The following is a 14,667-nucleotide window of genomic DNA, read 5'->3' on the forward strand; positions in this document are numbered from 1 at the left end:
ATCTAGCTTTCAAATTTGGTTAACGTTTCAGTGTGAAGTATCTTTACAAAATATGTTTAAAATCTCAAGGTAAGTGTTGATGTGCTTTTTGAACAACTACTAACATTGCTTTCCTTGTTAGGAACAAGAAGCATATCAGTTTTTCCCACATTAAATAAGGAGACTGGATGTTAACAGTCCTGATACAATCTGAACAGGGAGCCTCTGAACCTAGCAGGACACTGCATCATACGTATTTTTAAAAGCTTAATGCACTGTGAGATTTCTTAACCAAAATGAATGATGGAAAACAACAACAAACCTTTTGGTGGTTTAAAATTGAATACTAGTTGTGTTTGTCTCCTTGAAATGGAAAATAAACACTTAAATTATTAGGAGTCACCACTATTAATTTACTGCAGACTCACCAGTTAAAAAAGAACTGATCACACACTGTAATTTCCAATAAACACATCTAAACCTCTATGGGGGACATTAGGAAATCATAGAATCATTAAGGTTGGAAAAGACCTCTAAGATCATCAAGTCCAACCATCAACCCAACACCACCATGCCCACTAAACCATGTCCCCAAGCACCACGACCACGTGTCTTTTAAATACCTCCAGGGATGGTGACTCAACCATTTCCCTGGGCAGCCTGGTCCAAGGCCTGACCACTCTTTCAGTGAAGAAGTTTTTCCTAATGTCCAGTCTAAACCTCCCCTGGTGCAACTTGAGGCCATTGCCTCTCGTCCTATCACTAGTTACTTGGGAGAAGAGACCAACCCCCACCTCGCTACAACCTCCTTTCAGGTAGTTGTAGAGCGTGATGAGGTCTCCCCTCAGCCTCCTCTTCTCCAGGCTAAACAGCCCCAGTTCCCTCAGCCGCTCCTCATAAGACTTGTGCTCCAGACCCTTCACCAGCTTCGTTGCCCTTCTCTGGACACGCTCCAGCATCTCAATGTCCTTCTTGTAGTGAGGGGCCCAAAACTGAACACAGGATTCGAGGTGCGGCCTCACCAGTGCCAAGTACAGGGGCACGATCACCTCCCTCCTCCTGCTGGCCACACTGTTTCTGATACAAGCCAGGATCCCGTTGGCCTTCTTGGCCACCTGGGCACACTGCCGGCTCATGTTCAGCCGGCTGTCAACCAGCACCCCAGGGGATAAACTGTTCTGTGTAATGAAATGAGTTAATGGCTATATTTGGTTTTATCCTTGTCCTATCACTGCACAGTGTAAATGAAGTCTTTGAATGGCTATGATTTTTGCTTTAGCATTTGAATTAAATTAAAATGAAAAGACCTGTGAGTATGTGTAATGGAAACACAAAACAACAAAGCCTTATTAGAATGGTCAAATACTGTTTTTAAATTCCTGTAGAGTATCACCTGAGGAAATCAGAATATGCAGAAAACAAAACCAAGAAACTTCAGTCTGTCTACAACCTTTCTCACTTCATATCAAAATAACCTTCAGGAAAGATTTTATACAGCAGTATTGCCTATATTACAGAAAAAATTTAGTCTCATTGTAGAATATAAGAAACAGTTTTCCATTAATTCTACAATGTAACTTACTAAAAGAGCATAATTTAAAGACCTAAAGGAAAACATAAGGTATTCAATTTAGAATACTGTTCAGAAACCACGGACTTTCTATCCTTTTTTCCTTTAAATAAGTAAACATATTTTTACATGCAAAATAAAAAGTTGTCTACTTATAAGGTAATTGCTACTTCCTCCTGAAATCCAGATGCATCATGACATTATTTTTTTCAAAAACAGTTTCAATTTAGTATTTCTATCTAATTGCAATTTGTGCATTTTTTCTTCACTATGTGAATAAAGGGAAAAACATCTTCCATATTTACCTTTTCCCCTCAAACTACCTTCTCCAGAAGCTCATTCAGGAGAAACACAAAATTTCTTGACTACAAAAGGGAGATGGATACAATACACTTGTATTGTTTGGATAAAAAGTTCATATAAATACAAAACCGTCACTCTAAAATCTTTATTATGGTAAGCGTGAAATCAATGTACAGACAAGGTGCGTAAGCATTCTGCATAGTCTCAGAGTGGAAGAGGAAGGCACCTAACCGAATGCTCTGACTTGCTGTGGAGGCTGTCTAGGATACCTTCAGTCTGACTGTGTCCATGTACTGTATAGTCTGTAACCGTTTTGAAACTACAGGAAGTCCCATAATATTGTGCCGCCAAATGAAAGAAAATGATGGTATTTCTGTGCACTCAGCCTCTTTTGTAAGAATCTGTGAACACTGCTACCAACTTGGATGGCAAAGCACATTGTTTTCGCCTTTAATTCAGTTTCTTTAAATTGCCAACAGTGCAAAAGAAAGGAGAAACAGCTCTGGGTACCCCACAAAGCAGAACCGTAAAGAAATCCAGACCTTCTCATGTGTAGCTTATGAGTTTAGTTGGGAAACAACTTTAGCACTTAGCCAATCTGTGCAGGAGGAACAAAGCTCTCCTGGACTGGTAACCAATTTCTATTAGCTTTGCAACACACCCCACACACCGTTCCAGCTTTCTCTGAATTTCCCTTTTTGTTAGCTTGCTTTTTTAGCTGGCTATGTATACTCTCTGAAAATAAATGTGACTACAAGCATATTCAGTAACAGAATCAAACACTCATTCCATTTTCTGTTATCTACTTACATTTTATTACAGACTAATGTGAAACCATCTCATATTCATACTAGAATGATTTTAATTACTTGTGAACAAACTTAAACGAGTCTCAAATGTTTATATTTATTGCAAGCAGATTCATGTCTCCTGCTTATATATTCTACATAAGGATCCAAATGTGACTGAATATAAACAAGTTGTATTTGGTTATCTACAGAAATAAAAGTTAAAAATAGCACTGAAAAGAAGCTTTACAGTAATGTATTCACACACTGATTCTTCAAATCAAATAAATGAAGTGGTATAGGATAATCTAAACATTAGATTTGAAGGCTGATTTATTTTCAAATAAATGCACCTATAATTGTACAATTAAAAATAAGTGTCAGTATTTGGTGCTGATGACTACAGACATCTTTAATGTTTAATGCACAGATAACTACCCCCCAGCCCCCCTACAGCAACTTTCGCAGATTCTACTTTACATTAGGTCATGAAAGGACATTTAAAATGCAATGTGTACATAGCACAGAATTTATCAGAGACAATGCAGATTAAAATTCTGTGAATTTTCATAAGGTAAAAAATTAAAGCTATATAAACTGATTTTTAGATTATTCTGCAAAGTAGAATCACATACTTTTCACTTTCATAATACTTTCACAAATTTCCATTAAAGCTTTTTTAACAGAGAGAGTAGCATGAGCACAATGATCCCACTGGCTTCCAAAAGAAAAGTAGTGCAGTTGCTCAGTTAAGCTATTTTTATCTTTTATATTTGCAAGCCAGTTGGGTCAAGACAAACAGGCTAATGCAAGCAAGAAAGTAAACTGTAAGCTTTTACATTAAGTGGCTGAACAAACAATTATTGTACATGGTAAACCAAAAAAGATCTTTTGCCACAAGCCACTGCAGGAATATATGAACTTCAGTGGCCGAAAAGCTTGAAATGCTTTCTAAGTCTTCACATACATTTGGTTAGCGCTTACCAGTTTCAAGACATTTATAGAAGCAGTTATGGAGACACTATTGCTGTTAAAGCTGCAACAATTTAAACAAGGCAAGTTAGGAAGTTACATAGATTTTTATACTTCTCCCCTTTAATTCTTTTTTTTAATACATAAAAATCTCTTTTCAGTGTCCCACCCATAATAAAACATTCTAATTCATTTTGATCTAACTACTACTTTTGCATCTTTGAATTGTCTGATCCATTTACAATGAAACTCCAAGTTAACACCTGCTGCAGTGGACTAGGTTTGCATGGCAATAGTGACAGGGACTGAAGCAAGTGAAACCGAGTTGATGTTACATGTTTTTTCCATTAAAAGGTCTATTTTAACAAACAAACAAACAAAGAAACAAACAGTACCAACTTTTAAAGGTAAAATATTGCTAAATCAAAGCAGAAACTTCCACTTAAATTCAAGCATTCTTTCTCCTCCAAAAAATGACATGTTCAACTAAAATTTCCCAAGCACTTGTATAGCTGTTTCAGCCTGAATAACATTGTCAATAATTTCTAAGTGCTGGGCAATATGAAGTTTGCAATGAACTGCTTTGTTAGTAGGCAGAACAGGAATGCAGCATTTTCAAAAACATCAAGCAAAAATCTCCTTATTTAAGGCTAAAAGATGGAACTCGGAAAAGTAAAAAAGCAGGAGGCTGTATAGAGTAAAAAAGCTAGCAGTAATAGTATAGCACGGAAAGTACAGCGCTCTAATTGCCGCTATCACAAATACCAACAAAACATCAATAGTTTGGGTGAGACTGACAGAGCAATAGACCTATATTTCTAATTTGACATTCATGAGAATTTTAACATTCAGCCACAACTCCACTCTAAGCTAAATTTAAGTGGCCAAAACTCATAGGTATAAAAAAAGCCTTCAAAACATATACTTAAAAAAAATAGAAATGGTGTGTTAACAAATGTATGCGTAAAACAGATTTATAAATAGCTACAGTATGAAAAATATTTCAGTGCAAAGGCAATTTTAAGATTTCTAAAAAATACATTACAAATAATTTGTTAACTACACACAAGAAATTTGTCACTGCTACTGGTATAAAATTTATACCCATATTAACTTTTTAAAAATATATACACCAGTGTTTTATGTAGGGGACGGTTCTAACTGACCAACATTCAAGTCTGCAATGGCAAGTATATGTACACACACCCACACACATATGTATGTATTTCAGAATGTTACTGCTGTGAGGACATTCTTTGAAACTTAAAAGTGCTACATGTTAAATGGTAAAAATACCTTCATCTGTGGTGCTCACCATTAGACTTTTTAAAATTCTCTTTATCTTTGGTATACTGAAAATTTCACAACTCCCTTTACAATCTCTGCTTGTCCCAGGGCATTTTAATAATATTTCACTGTTTGTTTAATGTGAAAATCACTTGGAATATTGTGAGGAACATTTCCTAGTAAGCTGATTTTTCTTTTATTAAGAAGTAAATTAGTAAGTAAACTCTTTTGCCTCTTTTTTTTTTTTTTTTAACACAAAAAGGGAAATAATTTTTCTCTGCCACCCTAGTCCATTCGAAATACAACTAACAATGTCTTGGCCAAGTCTTCCAATAAAGGCTGCAGCTCTGATTCCAAATATTTTGCTTTCAAATTGAAATAAATTTTTAGCTAATGTCCTCCCAGAGGTATTTAATAACTATAGTTATTAAGCAGTTCTAACCACCAGGCTGAAATTGACTGGAATCAGATTACTTCTTCAGATATTTTTGCACCCCAAAATAAAACACTGGACTAAAGAAACAAGACAAGGACACAGCTAATAGTTAAATTAGTGCAAGGTAACATCAATGTAGCAGAGAAAACAGAAGTGCAAGTTGGCTGTCATTCTTAAAGTAATTCAAACGGAATCCTTGCAGTCGAACTAGTTTCTGTGTCGCAACTATGGTTCAACTGTTAGTGAACAGCCGTGTGCCACCTCGTGGTTTGCTTGCAAAAGTTAACAGTTGTGTGCTTTGTAATACACCTACCAGGCCGATAGCCAGTATTTAACCATACACACAAAAAAGTCAAAATTAAGAGGATGAATCCAGATAGTAAAAGATGCTTATTTGGAAAAACAGCCTTTCTTCTTTTAAGGAAAAAAATGTGTCAAAAAAAGCTTAATATATAATACTTTCTGCTATGCATATTCTATAATCACGGTGATAGGAAGTGGGAACACCAAGTAATCTGCATCTTTGACAAATTCACAAAAACTTTCTAGGCAAAATGCTTACATTCTGTTTTTGAGTAGATTTCAACATTGATGATATTCACCTATTTAACAGCCAACTTGACTTCATATACTTTGTACACACTCCACACAGGGATTGTTTTGCCTATCTTTCTACGGGGGAAAACTAACTGAAAACCAGATATAGCCCTGATTTGGCCACTTACAAGGAAGTGAACATTAGAGAGTGTTTCTTGAAAGCAGATTTGCACAGAGGAAACACCAGTTTGTTCTACAGAAAGAGCAAAGAAAGAAAAAGGACAGAGGAAAATCAGAAACAGCACTTGTTAAATATGCTTTAGGAGACTTTCATTGGAGATAACTGAGGTCATTGCTTCTGGCTGAAAATTAAAACTGTTGATCTCAAAATGTAGGTCACTGACTGAAACTATACACTTCAAGTAACAAAGAAACTAAAGATGACAGAAGTAGTAAATGCACAAAAGTCTTGACACAGGATGAAGATAATTTTTAGTGCTACCAGTCTCACAGTACCAGACTGTGCAGATTGTTCATTGCTCCAGTAGTTCAAAACATAAAAAGAGGCCTATTGGCCTGGAAGGGTTCATACTTCTAGCTCTTGATCCTGTTTGTCTGAACATTACCTCAGACAGCAAAAGCCACGTATAGTTTAATATATTTCTATGACATGTTTGTTTCCTGAAAAAAGAAATAAACAAAAGTACAGTTTTTAAAGGCTTGACTTGGTGTTCTGTCATACAGACGTTTCCAAACCTGACCCACTGTAGCGGTAGCCTGCACTGGAAGGGCAATGCTTATTTGAATAGCCAAAGACAGATGGAAGTACTGAATAATCAACGCCTCTCCAGTGCGTAAACATCATTTTTTTAGAATGAGAATTAGACCTTCTTGCTGGGGAATTGCTGCAGTCACTGCTCCTGTATCTTGGGCTTTTCAGACAGGCAAGAGGTGTGAATTCCGAGATGTGCTCCCGACACTGCCTCGATGCATTCTGTTAAAAGGAAAAAAGACCAAATACACAGTAAATAGATGATTTTGGAGCTAAAAGTCTACAATTGTGTTCTTTCATAGGGCCATTGTGCCCTTAGTATAATAATGCCTTTCACTAAATCAACACTCTGGCTATTTGTTTCACGTAAAGGTGTAATCCCTCATGTTGTTGAGCAATCAACCACTTTCAACATGATTAGTTTTATATTAAGACCTACAGAATAGGTACATAATTTTACATATAATCTCTAAAGCTGATAATGGGCTCTTTAGAGAACAGATGAGGACACAGAGGACTGCTTTCAAGTGGAATTGGTTTAAATCAGGTTTATATTTCATTTTGCAATATCTCCTGGTACATCTTTTTATCTCAGAACTTTTTTAATCAGGATTTCTTAGGGGGAAGTTTAAAACAGAACAGATTCAAGTACTTTGCCCTGTGCTTCCAAAGAGAGGGAATTCTTTACAGTCGGTTTGTGCTAATAGTTTCAGAGGTTTAATGCACTTGTTTTGTACTTCTAAGCAGTATCTGATTTTGGCCTTGATTAGGTTACATGTAGCATCTATTTATACTATACAGGCAATTTATACTACACATCACAATACTATCTTGGTCTAATTGTCCATTAAAATTTATCTGTACCACATAATCACTCCACACACTGGCAGAATCGGTACTTCCACTCAGGAAATACTCAGGACTACAGTAACACCCTGGTGCCATGACAAGACCCTGGAAGGTGCGCACAAACTAAAAGAAAATTAGCACAGCGCTTTCCCCAACAAGTTTATCTCATTCTTCTCACTAAATGCACATATAATTTCCAAGTATAGAGGCACAGAGGTTATGTGACAGTATTTAACGCATTATAAGCATGATTCAAATCAGCGTTATAAATCACTCTCTCCATGAATACTAGATAAGCCAGTTAATCCTTTATTCTTAATCATCCCCTTCCTCCTTCCCTGTTAACATCAACACAATAGCAAAAGGGATGAAATCACAAAATAAATATTAATGATGTAGCTTATAGACATTTGACTGAGATTTAATATTACACTTTTAATGCCAATCATAAGCTTGAAACACTACTCTTGCATAACCAAGAGCAATCAGAAAGCTCTCTTACAACAGTTACTCTTGGAAAAGTCAGCAAACTATACCAAACTGCTCACTAAAGTGAGGCCTGCATTCTTTTAAACACACATGTAGACCAAATACCAACATTAATACAGGAAAATGTAGATAATCAGCTAACAGATTAGCAGACTTTGTTTTGGAAATGTTGGCGCGACTAGTCATACACTGTATGGTAACTGTTTTTCCTCTCCTTCCAGCTAGAAAGTGAAGTATTGTAGTTACCATACATATTTCTAAAAATAGAATAATTTTTTTTCTACACTCCAAGGCAAGCGCTTTCTATCTGCCATGCCTGAAGCTACTCAAGAAAGCTGGGGTTTTCTACTACTACTTGTCTAGCAGTCACTAAAAGTAAACCAAAAGCACCCCTCAACTACCTTTAAGCCCTACAGCCCACACCAGCACATTACATTGCATTTGCCTTCTTCACATATTGGTACTTTGCACCTTCACCTAGTTCCTCATGTTCTGCTTTTGGGGTCAGGAGAGCATGAAGGGACTGGAGCAGATATGGCATCCAGGTGGGAATATATCTGAGTAAAAAGTATACCTTCTTACTTATACATGTTAGTGGTATGGCAAGGAGATGATGTAAAGCAGAGAACTTCATTCTGCTGCCCTAATGTTTTCAGGAATTGGGAGCTCACCACTCATGCTGCTGTCTCAGGTATTCGGCAAGACTAGCACGCTTCTCTCTTGATCCGAGGCAGCGATGCACCTTTCTATACAGAACACATGACTATGGTAAATACTGTCAAATATACAGCCCCAGTCTCCTGGCCCAAGGTCCTATTCACAAGTAACTCACTTCCTTTTGTATGGTTATCTTCCTGTTTTACCGTCTGCATTTGGTCTATATATGTATTCAAGAGCATGACAGACGATGGATATACTGTTAATGTGTGAGAGTTACTTCTGACTTTATGTATTCTACACCACGGTGTAATATGAGTACACTCTGCAGTAACGACTGCAGTTCTTCTAGAAGAAATGTCACACAACACCTATACATAACACAATGCATTTATAGGACTTTAATATGGGTATATTGATACATTGTTTTACCTTACATGATTAAGTGTCTTGAGACAAAAAGATCTTACCTGTAGCATGGAACATCTCTTGCAAAAACTAGGCTCTCCAAGTAAAACATAATAATTTTGTATCAATATTGATACAGTACATCAAAAACTCTGGAGGAAACAGTTGATTTGTAAATAGCACAGTTCACCAATAGAAATTAACCCAAACTGGCAACACGTACAGTACTGTTTGTTACCTAGCTTTGATCTAATTATGGCTCGGAAGCTGAAAGATTTCCTTCAAGAAGTGGCCCATCGCTGTTCGCCAGTGCATTTAGGGCTGTTTTATGTCTCATACTCTTCTGCAAGGATGAGGAAAAACAGTGAGACTCTTGCTGAATACAAGAGGGAAATGTGAATGAATTGTACCATTTGGTACAAATGTAACTACTGTAGCAAAGTCCTGTAAAAGTGATGGATTTTCTGATAGATTTAAAAAGGAGAGGTTATCCAGTGTAAAACAAGGTTTCTATTTCTTGATCCTGAGGTTAATCCTTTGAGCCACTCTGAGGATATTTTTAACTCCATTTCAAACTTTGTTAAAAATACTTAATTACTCTCAAAAGCACTTAAACCGTACCACGACTAAGTACCGTGGGCTGCGTGTCCTGCCCCTCTGACAATAACCTGTACCGAATGGGAGAGGTCCCCATGATATGCTGAGGCCGAATCGATTCCAAATCAAGGCGCGGACGTCCCGCTTTGCTACTCCCCAGGACAACTGGTACACTGAAGGGAGCGCTACAAACGGAGGTGGTGGGGCCAGGCGAATGAAGGCCGACTTGCGGCTTAGTCATTACACCACGGGGAGAGAGGGCAGGGGAGTTACCAAGGTAACTTCTTCCATGGAATTCAAATACTGCAACAAGAAGATCCATTTCTTTGTTTTCCATAGAAGAGGAGCCCAACACATGACAAAGGCAACAGTTTGCTGGTAACCAGTTTTCTAAGAGCGCTGTGCAGCTGTTCAACAGCAGCTAAGACCACTGAGGAACAGAAGAATGATGAATCCCCAGAGAGGCTTCCCCAGGAAAAAGCACCACTTTGGGTTTCCCCAAGCACAGCGAAGGGTAGAGATCTCGTAACGAGGCTGATGGGCCAATCTTGTAACTGAAGTGAAAGTGAAGAAAAAAACCATCAGTCAGAAGCGAAGAGAAAAAGAAAAATATGTCTTAAAAAGGGATGAAAGCACAGAAGTTATTTACAGCTCAGAATCAAAACACCTGGCATTTCAGCTACAAAATATTTGGGATTGCTGAAACACGGTCAATCGAAGTGACAATTATAAAAAGGAAAAGAGGATAATTTAAAGTGAATTTGTATTTTCCATAACAGAGCTGCCACGCTTCTGCTATTAATGAGAGAAGAATAAAGAAAAAGGAAATATAATCAATTAATGGTAGATTGGATATATTAAAAAAATACCCTATTGCTTTTTAAAAGTAAAGGCTGAAAGAAACCTCACAGCTGCACAATTTCCAGTTAAAGCACAAAAATTCAGCTTGTTTCACTGAGCCAAAGAGTCACTGGGACTACATGTATAAGAAACGAGCAGATTTTGACCAAAATTACCAAAAGGCAACAGATTCCTCCAAAGCTTTTGCAGAATTAATGTTTTAGCCCAAGACAGACAACAGATCATACGCGCATGTATATATATATAAATATACATTCACATATCTATACATGTATTTTTATGTACATATATGTATGTGTATACACACATATGTATATGTCTGTGTGTGTGTGTGTGTGTGTGTATCTATATCACTGAAAAGCTCTTTCAAAAAAACCCAGAACTATATCTGGAATGTTTAAAAACCTCTGAATGATAATGATGGTAAATCACCCACCACACATTGGAGTGACTCTCAAATAAGTGAAAAATTTAGAAGCATAAGAATTGCTTCAAAGGCTTTATGCACTCTTATTGCCTGAGGAGAACTAATTTAGTAACCTGGGAGGTGGCTGCTAGTTCTGTTTAATCTTTTTAACTGTTCCAGAAGCCCTTTTATTATAAAGAAAGCAATATAGCTTATAGGAATGCAGTAAGTTTAAAAATAGTTGTTTAAAAGCTCAGTTCAAACCAATCCTAAGGCACTTAAAAGCCAATTTTAGCCAGAATTTTCGATAGTGAAAAAAACCTTGTGTATTTTCCCTGTGACTTATGTAATTACAGTCATTTTTATTGACTATGTATTTTTGGAGGGGGAAAGAAGGAGGAAATGTATTTTTTATCTTAACCGGTTAAGAAATAAAGATATAAAATCTGCAATGGAAACCAACAGTCTCTGAGTATTAAGTCAAAAGGAGTTTTCTTGCTGACTGTCGGGAAGCTAAGATTTACTAGCATTTATATTAAATTAAATGTCATATATTTCTGGATATTGAGCTGTTTTCTTTCTAGAAAGAGCACAGAATTTCATAAAATGGAGTATAAGGAAAGCTGAGTTTGAAAATGCATGCTGGAAATAACTTATTAATAAAAAAGTTGCATTTTCTCCTATCACAGCAGAGCAGATGTATTAATATATTCCAAATATCGCTTAAATGACTTCCAGTACCACATTTTCTGTATTACGCTAGTAACATCAGCATAATCAGAGTTATCACTTCTTTGTGTGGCAACTATTCTATGTACTCAGGTACAATGCAAACATGACATGCATTCACCTACAGATACACCAATGATTAAAATGGGGATCTAAGAATCCTAGATTCTTGAGGCAGAAACTTTATGTAAAATTCAGTAACAACAGTGACAAAAGTGATAGTAACAGATTGTGACAATGATTCATAGACTCTTTAAGATAAAACAAACAGAAGAAGGAAAAAACTACACTAAAAAGTATTCTTCTTCAAAATATAGTTGACGTGAATCAGAAATGGAGATAATGAGTACAGTAAATAACTTCTGATGATAAACTTTTTACTGTCCTTTGAATGAAATGGCCAAGCATGCAGAAAGGCAGAAAAAAGTCACCTTTTGTTCCATTAGAAACTTAGACTGCTTGAAGTCTGAGAAAGCATAAAGATGGTGGACTGCTCAACAGAAAGGCACTGATGTTTAGTCTGATTTCCCCAGAAGATTGTAGGAAGCAACCGTGCACATCATTTATGTTTAAAGCAAGGTAGCAGTTATTTAGACAAAACGGATTGGAAGACAGGAAGAAACAAAGAGAGGGAAGAAGAAACACAAGGGATATATCTGGTTAAAAGTCAAAGATTTTCTACTAAATATTAAAAAATGAATATTGCCTGTGTTAAGCCCAAAGTCTGCTTTACAATTGATTTGTTTTCCAGCACTAACATACAATGTCTGTAAGAAATGCGGTAATACCTTTGTTTGGGGCTTTTGTTTGCTAGCTTGTTTCTTTGCATTAACCCATCCTCATTCTCTCTCTTTAGACTTTTAAATTAAGCATGCAGAGCCTATACTGAGATCAACTTCTTCCACAAGTAGCATATATGGCAGAGAGACATATATTAAAGGTATCGAAACAGAAAAACGCTAAATGCTGATCTGCCTGGGCAATGCTTTTCTGCTCCTCTTTATTCTTTCCTGTCCTCCTGAACTGGGGCATTTTCACAACTGTACGTTCAAGGAATACCAAACAGTGGCAAGGGGTTTTACTTTGCAGATATGAGAGAAGAATTTTTTACCTTTGCCAAAGGGGAAATTTTACTTTCCTTGGAAGTAAAGTTCCTTTATTCCTTTCCTCTTAATGCAAAGTATCTTCTCAAATAAACATCAAAATGCTAACTAATCCCTACACACAAAATTGCTGGTAACTCATTATTTTAACCTATCAGTGGTGGTTGATGGGCTGAAAAGGGCAAGGGCAATAACATTAAGTTTCACGTTCAACACCTCTACTGTCCTTCACCTTCTAACATACGTAATATATGAAAGTTTGTTGGGGTCAAAAATACAGGTAAAATTTTCTGTTGGGGCTGGTTTGATGGCCCCAGAATAGCACCATGCATCCCACAGAACCTGGCTTCCCTTTCAGCCTCAGGAGAGCAAGTCTTTATTTACACAATAGTTTCTCCTTTTTGGCTTATCAGAAGAGAGGTGACAATAGATTTTAAAATACTCTTCCCATTGGCAAAGCAAGGCACATTTATGTAGAGATAATGTATTGTAACAGGCAAAATGTAATTTGAAATATAAAAGAGGAAATAATTATTAATAGAATATGAATAAGTTTTAAGAGAGGTGTTTTTGTAACAGGCACAGCATCAGTATGAAATAGTTTGCTAAGGAAGTATTACATTGCATAGATCATGCAATATGAATGTTAGCATGAGTTTACTACATATTCCTTACCAACATACTATATATTCATCACATTTATTTTAAGTGTGTAAATTCTAGATTTATTCAATAATAAACACACATACAGTTGTAGAGTCCCTTGGTATAGGATTGCAACTGCTTGTGCAAATCCCTACTTTAAAGGGGATTTCACATGCTCCCTTCCTACCGATTTTATTTTGAGCTTAGCTTATTTTAGCTGGTTTTCCATTTTAGATAATTATGCTCAGCTTGCACGGTAAATGCTAAAATGTCCACATTAGAGTTTCATTTATGCAGTAGAATGACTTGGTATGAAAGATAATTACTTCAATTCAGGGGTGTGGGCAGTGCCTCTGAATACTCCACAACAGCAGGAACAACTGCTGTCCAGGCTGATGTTAAGTGCCTCCTACCTACCCTCACCAAGATCCCAATCCCCTTACCCTTCTTATCTCCTCAAATCAGGACTCATGTAGAGCCATATAGCTGTCTCCCACCATCCTCATCAGCTGATTTCCCTGTGGTTGCTGGTAGGGAGGCACAGGGGTTGCCCCAGGGTTCAGGTAAATACACCATGTAAATAATCAGCAGCTTCTTTCACCATACCACTCAGAAGTGGCTGGTATACAACCAGTGATATACACCATAGGTGGGGAACCTCTGTTCTAATCTTGTCTCTAAGCTTGGAAGGGTCTAATTATTAAAGACTTGTGATACAAAAAACTAACTTCGCAATGAAAAACATTTTTACCTGGATTCTTTCTGTTGCTGTAGGCCACAACTGCCTGCATAAGACCTTCTTGAGAACATCTGGAAGAAGGCTGACAGTTATGAGCAGAATTATACCCAGCCATGCAGGACCACTAGACAGCATTTGCATGAACACATAATACATCCTCTGATAATTGAGAAAAGGCCTAGTAGGAAAAAGATTAAATAGATATTACACTTCAATACACAAAAGAAAGACTGGCAATGTTAAACATAAAAAATTATGACAGTGATGAAATACTTCAGGTTCAACTTCCCAGTTTGCAGGAGTTCATCCATCCCAGTTTTCTCAAAAGGAGATCTAAACATGTGCTGACTAGAGAGAACTACTTTCCTCTTGTCTTCCAGGCTGCAGGAAATACCATGCTGTCCTCCCTCCCATGCTGCCTCTCCCTCGCAAAGATAAACTAAGTTACGTTCTTATCCTGTTTATGCTCTTCCATCTACTCCTTATCTTGCCCCAGTTATTTTCCACCTTTCTTCTCAGTGTCCCACCCATCACTTCCCT

At 37.0% G+C, this 14,667-nt stretch overlaps 1 protein-coding gene across 1 annotated transcript in view; it reads right to left on the minus strand.

Moving 5' to 3' along the window:
- Nucleotides 1–6,358: 6,358 nt before the first annotated feature.
- Nucleotides 6,359–14,667, minus strand: part of ATP11A (ATPase, class VI, type 11A) — a gene marked incomplete at its 5' end in the record, with an annotated part of 63,998 nt that continues 55,689 nt past the window's right edge. Inside the window, 2 exons of the mRNA XM_009583629.1 lie at nucleotides 6,359–6,866; nucleotides 14,140–14,305. Of these exons, the coding sequence (XP_009581924.1) occupies nucleotides 6,609–6,866; nucleotides 14,140–14,305 (424 nt within the window). The remainder of the gene's footprint in view (nucleotides 6,867–14,139; nucleotides 14,306–14,667) is intronic.

The sequence above is a fragment of the Fulmarus glacialis genome, unplaced genomic scaffold, assembly GCF_000690835.1.
Source record: "Fulmarus glacialis isolate BGI_N327 unplaced genomic scaffold, ASM69083v1 scaffold7638, whole genome shotgun sequence".
In the NCBI taxonomy this organism is placed as follows: Eukaryota; Metazoa; Chordata; class Aves; order Procellariiformes; family Procellariidae; genus Fulmarus; species Fulmarus glacialis.